Here is a 13,348-nt window from a genome sequence, read left to right on the forward strand (position 1 = left end):
TAAATATCTCCAGAGATGGAGATTCCGCAACCTCCCTTGGCAATTTATTCCGGTGTTTGACCCCTCCTGACAATTAGGAACTTTTCCCTAATGTCCAGCCTAAACCTCCCTTGCTGCAGCTTAAGCCCTTTGCTTCTTGTTCTATCCTTAGAGGCCACGGAGGACAAGTTTTCTCCCTCCTCCTTATGACACCCTTTTAGATACTTGAAAACCACTATCATGTCCCCCCTCAATCTTCTCTTTTTCAAACTAAACAAGCGCAGTTCTTTCAGCCTTTCTTCATAGGTCACATTCTCTAGACCTTTGGTCATTCTTGTTGCTCTTTTCTGGACCCCCTCCAGTTTCTCCACATCTTTTTTGAATTGCTGTGCCCAGAACTGACACAATACTCCAACTGAGGCCTAGCCAGCCCAGAGTAGAGCGGGAGAATGACTTCACATGTCTTGCTCACAACACACCTATTAATGCATCCCAGAATCATGTTTGCTTTTTTTGCAACAGTGTCACACTGTTGACTTATGTAGCTTGTGGTCCACTATAACCCCTAGATCCCTTTCTGCTATACTCCTTCCTAAGCAGCCACTTCCCATTCTGTATGTGTGAAACTGATTTTTCTTTCCTAAATGGAATACTTTGCATTTGTCTTTATTAAACTTCATCCTGTTTACCTCAGACCATTTCTCCAATTTGTCCAGATCATTTTGAATTTTGACCCTGTCCTCCAAATCAGTTGCAACCCCTCCCAGCTTGGTATCATCTGCAAACTTAAGAAGCTTACTTTCTATGCCAATATCTAAATAGTTAATGATAATATTGAACAGAACCGGTCCCAAAACAGACCCCTGAGGAACCCCACTTGTTATACCTTTCCAGCAGGATTGAGAACCGTTAATAACTACTCTCTGAGTATGGTTATCCAGCCAGTTTTCCACCCACCTTATAGTAGCCCCATCTAAGTTGTATTTGCCTAGTTTATTGATAAGAATATCGTGCAAGACTGTATCAAATGCCTTAATAAAGTCTAGGTTACCACATCCACTGCTTCTCTATTATCCACAAGGCTCGTTATCCTATCAAAGAAGGCTGTCAGATTGGTTTGACGTGATTTGTTCTTTACAAATCCATGCTGGCTGTTCCCTATCACTTTACCACCTTCAAAGTTTTTGCAGATGATTTCCTAAATTACTTGCTCTATTATCTTTCCTGGCACAGAAATTAAACTGTCTGGTCTGTAGTTTCCTACATAGTTCTTATTCCCCTTTTAATAGATGGACAGTATATTTGCCTTTTTCCAGTCTTCTGGAATCTCTCCTGTCTCCCATGATTTTCCAAAGATAATAACTAAAGGCTCAGATACCTCCACCATCAGCTCCTTGAATATCCTAGGATGCATTTCATCAGGCCCTGGTGACTTGCAGACATCTAACTTTTCTAAGTGATTTTTAACTTGTTATTTTTTTATTTTGTCTTCTATACCTACTCCTTTCCCACTAGCATTCACTGTGTCAGGCATTCCTTCTTCAGACTTCTCGGTGTAGACCGAAACAAAGAAGTCAGTAAGCATCTTTGCCATTTTCAAGTTTCCTTTACTGTTTCTCCCTCCTCACTGAGCAGTGGGCCTACCCTATCCCTAGTCTTCCTCTTGCTTCTAACATACTCAAAACAAAAAGCAGTCAAGTAGCACTTTAAAGACTAGTAAAATAGTTTATTAGGTGAGCTTTCGTGGGACAGACCCACTTCTTCAGACCATAGACAGACCAGAACAGACTGGTCTGTCCCACTGGTCTGTCCCACGAAAGCTCACCTAATAAACTATTTTGCTAGCCTTTAAAGTGCTACTCGACTGCTTTTTGTTTTGATAGTGTATAGACTAGCACGGCTCCCTCTGTTACTTCTAACATACTATAACAGAATTACCTAGCCAATCATAACTCACCACCTTAAGTGATTTACACCTAGCAAAATTAATCATACGGCAGCTGGGAGCAGTTACAAACCAGACAGAGATTGTACAGAGAACAGTAGGAAAGTGAAGACAATCATCATAGGATGGTGATTCCACAACCTCAGCTATTGATAAGTCATTGCTTGCCAGACGAAATGCTGTTAACTCAGTTTTCTGTACCTATCTTGAGATCTGTTTCTTTATCTGGTAACCTTGGGTGGTGTTATAATGTGATCTTCTTAACAGCCTGATGTGACACTATCATACTGAAATATAGATGGAATGTGAGCATATGACCTGCAGTTAATGGCTGTTGCTCTTTATTCTGGCTGCCGAAGAGCTCTAGGCCTCTCAATATGGCTAGAGAAACTATATTGGTTATACTGTTACATCCCAGTCCTGGGCTCTTGAAGTACTGGGCCAGGGGTCTGTAACCAAAATAGTGAGAAGAGCCATTTTTTCAAATTTTGGTTACAAAATCAATACTTCAGGAGCCGCAATGCCTGTGAGTACCAGACAGTCCTTAATAAATAACAGTCAAACCCTACTGTTACCCCTATTTTAAGACCAGTGTGTACACAATGATTTGTAATGTGATCCATCTAAATATTTAACCCTTTTCTGAGTCCTACTAAATGCCAAGATGACACTTATCTAGTGGCGATGAGTGCCAGAAATTAATTGGGAATCCAAAGGGGGTCAATTTAGGAGCATACAGTATAGCAGGAGCGAGGAAACTTTTTATTTTGGGTCCCACTTTTTGTCCATCCAATTAGCCGCACCCCCTCCACCCCGGCCCGCAGCCTGTCCAATGCCCCAGAAGCAAACAGCGGTCTCCCATAAGTTATGAGCTGTGCTCCCTTGGCAATGGTGGGGTGAGGAGCGGAACCAGCAGAGCGCAGAGGGGGGAGGCTGATTGCACTGTGCCCCCGTCCCACTTTGCGGACCCCTGTTAGCTGTGTGTTTGTGCAGCTGCTCAAGAAAGTTTCAACTGCTGCCCAGCTGACTAGCAGAGCTCCCACAGCTAGATTTGAGTTTCTCCTGGTGGCACACATTCGCACGGGCTTCGGTACAGAGGAAAAAGGTTATTCTGCATGTGGATGGAAAAAAATCTGCTCACAGAAGGAAAAGATTAGATGGAATGTTGCTGACAACCACAACTTACTTTATGCCAGGGCTTGTCAACATGAAAAAGAGAAAGAAGAACACACACAACAGGCACAGGCCTCGCATGCCTGAAGAACAAACTTTCTCTAAACTTTTTGGCTGTTGCCCACCCTGGCTCAGAACTTCTGCTGCCCTGTGATTCTCCTGCTAATATTGCTTGTTAATTTCCTCCTTAATCATATAGGGTTTCTTTAATTGGAAATAGGAAATGCTGCTTCTTCCTTTTGTGGCAATTCCTTTCTTGCCCCCTGATCTGCCCATGGGGGAGCTGGTTTGCCCCATGTCTCCTGAAACTGCCCCACCTTTGGCTTCTCACAGAGTGGCTCATTTCTGGGGCAGCAGGATGTGCATCCCCAGCATGCATCTGTCTGACGTACATTCCTGCTGGCTTAGTTAACCTCCTGGGGGTATCCTCATGCAAATCATGGGAGGGTGGGGAAGGGTTAGCACCCCTGTGGCTAGCCTCCATCTCTCTGGTTATGTATAGGGCCCCTCAACATGGGGCAGCTCTCTGCCCCACTGAAACACGAGTATACAGTCAAAACAAAAAAGCAGTCAAGTACCACTTTAAAGACTATTGGTTATTCCCTGCTGGCTTGCTCTGCTGTTCTGCGTTCTTGTGAGGTCCTGGGTGCTGGCCGTTGTCAGAGACAGGCTACTTCAGGTCTGACCCAGGGCAGTCAGTCCTATGCTATCCCGTGTGGCTCCAGGAGGAACAAGGTGGTAATTTGCCAGTCACATGGGGCAGCACAAGAAGTGTTTCAGCAGCTCAGGATTGAGCTCCATCTAGTTCACCATCCTGCCTCGGCCGCCGAGCACATGGACCAGAGGAGGTGAGAAGTGGCAAGGGGAGGGTATGTGAGACAGGATGATGGATTCTGGCAGGGAGCATCCTGCAGGCCGAACCTTAACCTCCTGCTCATAGGTGTTAAGGTCTGGCCTGTTATCTGCTTGCCAGGCTCCACCATCCTCTGTGTGTTACGTATGTACCACTCACCTCCCTTGGTTTGTAGGTGTCTCCCCTGCCAGCTCCCAGCAACCTGTGACTGATCCAGAGCACAATGGAGGTGTGACCCTTTGCAGCATGTGTCCCGAGAGCATAGCTCCTGTGCCCCCCTGCACGGGGTACCACACCCTCCCCACTCCAAGCTCCTCCAGAACTCAGAGGTGTCTTGGCAAGTGGGAGCTGCTTGGCAGCATAGACGGGATGCCTGGGAGAGGCTATTGGGTCCCCACTCTGCTCTTGGTGGGCGTTGCTGTGGATGAGGAGCAAGTCTTTGATCTGAGCAAATTCCTTTCGCTCCGCTCTTCTTCGCAGAAAGTGGCTTTGTTGACTTGACTGTTTAACTAGGTAGTGGGGCCTCTGAGGTGGTCTGAGCGAATGGCGCGCTTCTGCCCTCCCACCCACCGCAGCCACATGCTGAGAAACTCTCCGCACAGTCCCTGCTGCTCTGACATGGCAGGGAGAAGGCAACAAGAGAAATGTGGTTGAAGAATCAAACAAAATGTTTCCCTCCTGCCCGTCCCAGCCCACCGGTCCTCTAGCTCTTTTATTCTCCTCTGCTGCTGGCCTTTTCTCTCTCCCTTGGCGGGCGCCTTTCTCCAGCACTCTTTGACCATTAGGGACACGCTAACCCAAGCGGGGAACAGCTCAGAAGTGGGAGAGGAGTGACAGCTCTCTTGATGAGGGGCTGTGGTGACCTCTGTGACAAAGCCAACCCCTGAAGCTGGGTCCAGGCCTAGCAGCAAAGGGTGGCTCAGACCTCCTCCAGTTACCAGGACCTTTTCGGGGGGTGTCACCCACCACCTCCGAGTCCCCTGTCACTGTGTGCTCACCCTGAGGTGACGTTCTCCTGTTGATGCAGGGCTCCCACTCTGGGGGTGGAGCATGGCCGCCTTTGCCCAACGCGCAGCTACACGGCACTGTGAGCCAGCGCGCGCTGTGGGTGGAGCTCTGCGGGCGTGAAAGGGTGAGAAAGAGTGACGGGGGCTGAGTGGACTCGGTGCACTGGGCTGAGGCCAGGACGCAGGGCCTAGCAGCCTGCAGCAGCAGAAGTGCTGGGCGGTCTCTGGTGGGCATAAGGAATCAGGGTCCCTCTGCAGCGTCTCTTAGGAAAGAGGCAGAACCTGGGCTGAGCCGCAGTTTTGGCATCCACGAGAGCCGCTTATCTCCGCTCGTCTGACACAGCAGCTCGTCAGGCAGGGTGCTTCGTGTTTTCTCAGAAAGAGGCCCCGGGTCAGTTCTCATATCTGTCCTTCCCCTCCCCCGTCTGAAGTGCTGTCTCCGCTTGTGGGAGTGCCCCAATACCATCAGGGCCTGTGGGACGTCTCCCCGGGTGCAGCCTGAACTTGGGCGTGGTTTCCACAGCGACCTGACTGAGAGAGACGCACCCTGCCCTTTTGGTAACTCTCTGCTGTTCTGTGACATGCCGCGTGGCTGGGGTGAGGGGGAGCCTCGCCCCCAGCCAGCCGGTCGTTCCAGCTGTGGGACCTAAGGTCTGCCCTGGATAACAGGTGTGTTTCCACTCTGTCACAGGCTGAGTAGCAGGCGGGTGCGGAGAGGGCTCCCGTCAGCTGCAGCAAAGAGTCCAGGGGCTGAGTCCTCTCCCATTGCGAGTGCACCGCGTTGTCTGCGCCGTTATTTCAGCGGCTTGAGGGGTGTCTGTGGGAGTCTCTCTACGGGTCTGTGTGTGTGCTGGCATCTATGGGATGGTTCCCCAATGTGCACGATTCTGGAAGAGCTGGGCATGTGCTCTGTGCCCCGGTGCACAAAGGAGCCGGAGGCAGCAAGTGGCTGGCAGGGTGGGGCAGTTCGTAAAGGGACTAGGGAAGGATCTTAGGAGTCCCCTCCCCCAACTTAATGGACCTCCTTTTCCATGGGGAGCTGCTTAGTCTGATGTACACCTGCAGTCTGTGCTGCCAGTTACAGCAGGCAGTGGGAAGTTCCGCCAGGCAGCCATACCGGACGTGCACGGTACAACTCAGCTCTGACTCCGAGCCCGAGGGCCCCTTGGAACAGTGGCAGCACGGGGAAGCATGTGGGATGGTCGGGAAGCGGGTGGGAGCGAGAGCGCCGGTAACACTGTGTTCCCGGCACTGTGGGTGCCTGTGTGAGAGGAGTTTATCTTGTGCCTGAGCAGGGGGAGTGTGGCTAGAAGAGTGACTAACGGGGAGGGTATGAGATAAAGTAGCTCTGCACCTGTTGCAACCAACCGAACCTCTGGGCATGTGTGTTACACTCCTGCTCTGTACTCATCTGGTGCCAGCTCGGCGGCAGGGGCACCCCTGTACACCAGGCCCCAACTCACATCTGCTTGTGATCACTTGCATCCCCTGGGTAACTAACCAATGGCACCGTAGCCCTGGGCCACCCCCCCCAGCAGGTCTGGTTCTCTTTCACAACAGTGTAAATCAGAAGGGGAGCTAGACTGGGCTCAGAGATGCCAGGAGGGCTGGCTGCATTGGCTTCACAAGTGTCATGGGGTAGGTAGGCCGGCTCTGTTAGCTTAGGTTCCGCACAGCGTGGGGAACGGTGCTGGTTGGCTTTGGAAGCGGCTGGTGCCGTGGGCTGCAGCGTGAAACTCAAGGCAGATCTCAGCGTTGAAACGCTCCTGCCCCACTCCCGGGGCAGCTGAGATAAGAAGGAGCAGAGGGCTGGGACAGATAAAGCACCCTGCATTGTGTACAATACCTCCTCGGTCAGCCTTGTAGTTGTGCTCCTCAAAAGTACTCTGCGCAGCGAAATGATGTGAAGTGACTCCAATTTCCCCATAAGAATTAATGTAAATAAGAGGATTAGGTTCCCGGGACATGTGCTTTTCAGCAGACAAAAGGCAGCAGGTGGATAGACAGTACAAGGTTTAAACAATTTTAAACAAACAGTTTGAGGCTCTGCAGCTGGGTTGAGGTAGTGAAGTCCGAGGGTGGAATGTTTCCCAGGGGATGTCTTGTTTCTAAGTGATGAACTAGCACTCTGCCGAGGCCTCAAGGGTTAACACGGTGCTGTTAATGTAGCTTCACGCTCCTCAAGGCAGCATGGGCTGAGGCAGGACAGACGCACAATAGAAACAGGAGAGTGGCTGCAAACACATCCCTGCAGAAACTGCACCTGGGGATGAATCCACACTGTTCTGCTGGATTCCACCGCACTTCAAGTACACTGTGCTTGTAAGTAGACCAGGAAGCCCAGACACAAAAGACTCTGCAGTCTGGTGGGGAGTGTAGGGGGCTCAATGGAGGTGAGGGAGGGGACTTCAGGACCCCGTCTACACCCCCAGAAAGCAGGAGGCTCCAGGAGCAGCTCCAGGGGGCAGAGGTAAGAGCAGCAGGGGCGGTGGTGGGAGTGAGGCTGGGGGGGAGCAGCTGTGCACCTTTCAGGGAACTTGGGGGAGCTGACGGGGGGCTGCCAGCCCGCTCTGTTTGCAAACCCCTCAAGCACAGGCTGCTTTTCCAGACAGCTCTGCACGTCCTGAGCAAAGCAGCCAGCCACGGGTAGTTGTGGGGGAGCGTTGCACAACTTTCAACCAGCACGTGCTCAGATAGATGGCAAAGGAACACGGTGAACCGGGGTTGGCTTAGGCTCTGTGAGGAGCCACTGTGTGTAAACTGCTCCCCAGGCGGGCTTTGTCCGACAGGGACTGGGCTCCACTCGCCCGTTCCCTTCCAGAGCACTGGAATTGTGTCTCACCTTAGGGGCTGGTGGGTTTCACACACTTTGACCAAGAAAGGGTGTGTGTGTGTGTGTTTGGGATGAGCATCTTAGGGCTGTCAGCAGCACTGGGTGGGAGGGAAGCAGGCATGACTGTGCCCATCAGAGATGCCCCAGCAGGGTGTGGGAACCTGGGATCTAACTGCCTCGGAAAAGTTTTCTCCTTTTTTTGTCAACCCGCCATACAGAGCCCCTGTTGCCCCAGGGGATGATAACCCTTTGTGCGGAAACAATGGAGCAGACACTGTTGTCAGTGGCTGTTCAGAGACAGCCTTGATCCTGCTGCCTGTTCCCAAGGAGAGTCACAGCCCTCAGCTTAGCCCCATATGGGAAGTGGCTGTGGGTCCCCAGAACTGGGCTTGGCTGGGCTGGCGGGAGCAGGGAATGGGGCTGTCTGAGACGGGGCTCAGGAAGGAGGTGAGAGGATGACAGGAAACTGGCTATTTCCTCCTCGGCTGTTTGATGGTGACTGTGAACAAAGGGTTTGCCTTCAGTCTGAGAACAGACGCTTCTGGCGCTCCCCCCCCATACATGGGTGTGCCCCTGTGCCTGCGCCCACGTCCAGCTGTGCACACAGCCTCCCCCTGGTGTGAGAACACAAGAGACTTATGTTTACCACAGTCCTGACCTGCACTGAGCCAGACAGTTCCAAATTAGTGTGCCCACGGCTCCCTGGCTCGTGTGCAGGAGTTGGCACCACACTGGCAGCCGACATCACCTCCTGTCCTGCTCAGTACTCTGCGCACGTCAGAGAGCGTAAGCCAGAAGGGAACCCCAGAGCTCCTCCTCTGAGCACCTGTGTTTCTCAGGCCAACAGCAGCACCTGCCCGCTGCACCCAAGAACTGGTATGAGGCCAAAGGAGACGAGGCTGTCACGGGCCACGGGCAGCGGGTAGGGGTGCTTGAGGTGCCTGCGTGCCCCCTGCAACGGCGGAGAAATGATTGTGCGATATACCCAGATAACCCTGTGAGTGACCGGCACCCACATGCTGCAGAGGAAGGCAAAACACCCCCCAGGCTGGGGGAAACTTCCTTTCTAACCCGTATGGCCGTCAGTCAGACCCACTGGAGCGAGCACCAGCCAGCCAAGCCCCTGAGTGCAGGGGAGAGAGAGAGCACACTCCATCCTCCTCGGAGCTCTCACTCTCCCCGCACACTGAACCATTTCCCGCCACAGCCACCCCTGATGCTTTAGCAGAAGGAGATTAAAATCACCCTACCCCCTCCCAAAACACGTGGGTAGAGGGGGAATCCCTCCTGTGCCCCTGCAGGTAGCCGTCTGAACCAGGAACTTTGAGGAGCGTGACATAACCTGGAAGGGAACGCCAAGGCACGCCTAAGTTTGTCCAGCTCTCTGACGCCTGGGTGGGCGTTTGCCTCTACAGCTGCTTTTGGGAGGCTGTCCCAGTACGTCTTCTTCTGAGGGTTAGAAACCTTCTTCTAGTTGCCATCCCGAGGGTGTCCCTGGCCAGTTGCTGCCCATACGTTCAGCCGTACCAACGCACAGCATCAGTGCGTTTGTGGGTTCAGCATCAGTGAGTGTTGTTCCATGTCAGCCATAAATATATTAGCATATTGTGGGGACATGTGGGTGCCCAGAGCAGTTCCACTACTTCCAGATTAGTGGAACTGCTCTGGGCACCTGCATGGCCCCACAATATGCTAATATATTTATGGCTGACCTGGAACAACGATTCCTCAGTTCTCATCCCCTATTACCTCTCCTCTACTTAAGATACATTGATGACATCTTTATGATTTGGACCCATGGTACAGAGACTTTGGAAGAATTCCATAGGGACTTTAACAATCTGCACCCCACCATCAATTTATGCCTCAATTACTCCATGCGAGAGATACATTTCCTGGACACTGCAGTACAACTCAAGGATGGCCTGATAGGTACCACACTGTACCAGAAACCCACTGATAGCTGTACTTACCTACACCCTTCTAGCTTCCATCCTGCACACACAACTAGATCCATTGTTTACACTTTACAGTCAAGCCTTTAGGTACAGTTGCATTTGCTCTGATCCTACTGACAGAGACCGAAAACTACAAGATCTTTACCAAATATTCATAAACCTGAATTACACACCAGGAGAAATAAAAAAACAAATCGACAGGGCCAGACAAATACCCAGAGACCAGCTACTCCAAGACAGGCCCAAAAAAGCCAAGACCAGAACACCAATGGTCATCACCTACAGCCCCCAACTCAAACCACTGCAACGAATTATTAAAGACCTACAACCTGTCCTTAATCAGGATGCCACACTCCAGAAGGCCCTAGGTGACAGGCCTGTTCTCTCCTAAAGACGACCTCCCAACCTTATGAGGATTCTCACCAACAGCCACAGTCTATATTGCAGGAACACCAGTCCTGGGACTTTTCCTTGCAACAAAGCCCGCTGCCAGCTTTGTCCACATATCTATTCTGGAGATACCATCACTGGACCTAACCAGGTTATTCACAGAATCTCGGGCACATTCTCGTGTTCGTCAACTAACATCATATATGTCATCATGTGCCAACAATGCCCAGATGCTTTGTATATTGGACAGACTTCAGATTCCCTCAGACAAAGAGTTAATGGGCACAAAACAGACATAAAAACACTCCTGATCCACAAACCTGTCAGTCGGCATTTTAATGGAGGGGCCATTCTGCTAATGACAAGAGTTTGCGTGTTACTGAAGAAGAATTTTCACAACACTCTTCAAAGAGAGGCTGCTGAACTCTCTTTTATATTCAAATTGGACGCATTAACACATGGTTTGAACTGAGATTGGAATTTTCTGGGTCACTATAGGGTCTCGTTTGCATACTTGGCTTAATCTAATTCTTGACTCCCCCCCTTCTGCCCCTCTACTCTCTGATTTGCTCACCTTGATAATTTTTTTTCTGATTTGTCCACCTTGATTACTGTTTTTGGTTCTCTGTGCCTTAAATATTGAGACTGTTCTGGTATGGCTATGGTCTGAAGAACTGGGTCTGTCCCACGAAAGCTCATCACCTAATAAATTATTTTGTTAGTCTTTAAAATGCTACTTGACTGCTTCTCTGGAAGGGAGCGCGCTGGCCCAGCATCTGCCTCGTGCAGGCTTTCTGAGCTGAGCCGAGCCGAGCCGAGCCGCGCTGGGTGCTGTGAGGGCGGGGCTGTGTGCTCTGGTGGGGTGTCGTAGGATGCGGCGTGCTGGTTGGCTGTGGTTGGGTTGCCCCAGGCAGCACACAGGCAAGGTCACGCATGCTGGCTGCTTGGAAGAGCTGGCTGCCTAGCAGGTATTGGAGAGTAATGAGCAGAGACCTGTGTGCTGGCACCAAGCCAGCACTCTGGTGAGAACTAGAAGCACTTAGCAAAATGAGAGCAGGCCAGAGCGTGGCGTTATCCTGTCGGGAGCACCCTCTTCCTTCTCCGAGTGACAGGGACTCCCGGCCAGGCCGGGAACAGACGAGTGGTCCCCTTGGGACAGAGAGGAGTCCTGGAGAGGAGTGCATGGGGGTTGGTGTTCCCTGTAAGCGCAGCGCTGGGGTGGCCACTCTAGCAGCACCCCACTGATTAGCAGAGGCCCACAGCACCCCAGCGGGCAGCCTGTGTTTCTGTGGCGGTGCACATCTGTGCATGCCTTGGGGCATGGAACGCAATGTATGCCACACAGAGATGGAAAAAGGGAGCGGGGACACTGGTGGGGACCTGCTGGCTCAGGGCGGAAGAATTAAATGAGCTGTGACAGGGCCATGTACTGGGCGCCTGGACTCACTGGTCTTCCTGGGGCAGCAGCTTCCACCTTGGTGGTGGTCTTCCCAAATCCCTTCCTGCCCTCGCGTGTCCCCTGGGTGGAGCTGCTCCCCTTCCTCGGGGCTTCCCCCCCCATACACCGGGGCTTTCCCATTGGACCGCCGGTTGTTTCTGACCTCCCTTAGGCTGTGCTGGAGCTTAGGGAGCAGCCAGCTGTGGCTGGGCACTGGAGCTCTGGGAGGTGGCTGCAGGGGATAGTCCTGGCAGGGGGAGGTGGCTGAGATGCACAGAGAAAGGGACCGCCCTGCCGTCCAGGGCATGGGGCAGTGCCACCTGCAGCACGGAGTGAGCCAGACTGGGGCGCCCAGACCCAGCCTGGGAGCTGAGGAGTGAGTGAGTGCCCAGTGCAGAAAGAGGCGAAATGGGCAAGTGCCACTCGAGGACTCTTCCTGATGGGGCCATAAGCCCTGCAGCCTAGGGGAGGAGGGGACTGGCCCTTGCTCCCCCAGGCGTGTGGATCCATCCACGAGGCTGAAGAGCTGTTGGTGTAAGTGGATAAGGCAGGGCCAGGTCTCCGTGGGAGCAGATGTGGATGGAGCAGGTGCCTAAAATTCCTTGTCACGAGCTACCAGTGAGGGTGTCAGGGGAGCCTCAGCCCAGAGGAGACGTGCTGCGGAGCACATGGCAGAGAACAGGGGGAGGGAGATGCACACCAGCTTAACGGAACCTATCGGGCGCCAGAGGTGGGCGCTCCCCTGGTGTGGAGATGGGGTAACGGCTCCTGCTGCGGTTGCTGCTGGGCTGGACACGTGCTCAGCCTGGCATGGAGCAGCCAGGCCTGCCGGGTGGGACCTGCTGGGTGTGGAACAAAAGGGCCTGCAGCAGAGGGGCTGGGGAGCTGGGTGTGGAACAAATGCCACCTCAGCTCAGCCAGGGCAGAAAGGGTCAGTGTCAGGGCAGGGCTTCCCTGCTGGAGGAAGGGGCTTCAGCCCTCTGACCTTCCTCCCAACGAGAGCCCTGGGTCCCAGCCTGTCCTGAGCCAGCCGTCCTCCCCTTTCTAAGGGCTCCGAGCAGCAGCGGTCAGTCCAGGCAGGTACTGTTCCTGTTCAGAGTGCAGCTGAGCCCAACCCTCTGAGAGCTCACCCAGGGAGGGGCCCGCCTTGGCACTGAGACCTGCGCTGTCCAGTTCCAACCAATCTTTCTCTGTCTGGTTTAGGTGTGCAGGAGGCCAGAAGCACAGTGAAGGAGAGAGGGGTGCTGGGAGCTGCCAGACCTTGCTGACTGCCAGTAAGCACCATGACGATAAGTGGCAGCCCCACGGACAGGTAAGGCTGATCCTCTGAGTTCGTGCATGCACTTCCCCTTGCGTGCTGCTCCTGGGGCCAGAGCGGCCCCTTCTGGCAGAACCACAGCGGCTGTGGTGTGCCTGGGCCCCCCATCCCAGCACCAAGTGACAAACAGCCAGAAGAGCCCAGGGACCTGCGGGATGAGCCCACAGGTGCCATGATCTTGGACAGCCAGTGTCCCTGGAAGTGAGAGGCAGGGTAGTGGGAGCTGTTCCTGTCCCAGAGTCCAGAAACCCTGCTGCCCGCCTTCTGCCCTGGCCCTGCCACTGAGGGCTTGGAGAGCAGGCCCAGGGCTGGACTCTGCGCAGCTCCCGGTGCCTTGCTCACAACAGAGGAAGGAAGGCCGGGGGCCAGGGGCTGGTGGCTCTCCCCTCCCTGGGAGGCTCTCCTCTTGTCAGTTTTTCCATAGCAGATAGGCTGCAAACATTCCTCCGTGCCA

General features: G+C 53.1%; 1 protein-coding gene across 4 annotated transcripts in view; it reads left to right on the top strand.

The window, feature by feature from the left end:
* The window catches only part of SLC29A1 (solute carrier family 29 member 1 (Augustine blood group)), a 63,484-nt gene that overhangs the window by 36,484 nt on the left and 13,652 nt on the right, over positions 1-13,348 (top strand). For 3 of the 4 annotated variants that reach the window (XM_074989777.1, XM_074989776.1, XM_074989779.1), the window contains one exon: positions 12,780-12,888. In XM_074989777.1, coding sequence (XP_074845878.1) covers positions 12,860-12,888 — 29 coding nt within the window. In that variant the 5' untranslated portion in view covers positions 12,780-12,859. Of the gene's footprint in view, positions 1-5,499; positions 5,627-12,779; positions 12,889-13,348 lie in introns of those variants that run through there. The other variant, XM_074989778.1, reaches the window with a different exon arrangement.

Source organism: Carettochelys insculpta, chromosome 3 (genome assembly GCF_033958435.1).
Source record: "Carettochelys insculpta isolate YL-2023 chromosome 3, ASM3395843v1, whole genome shotgun sequence".
Taxonomy (NCBI): Eukaryota; Metazoa; Chordata; order Testudines; family Carettochelyidae; genus Carettochelys; species Carettochelys insculpta.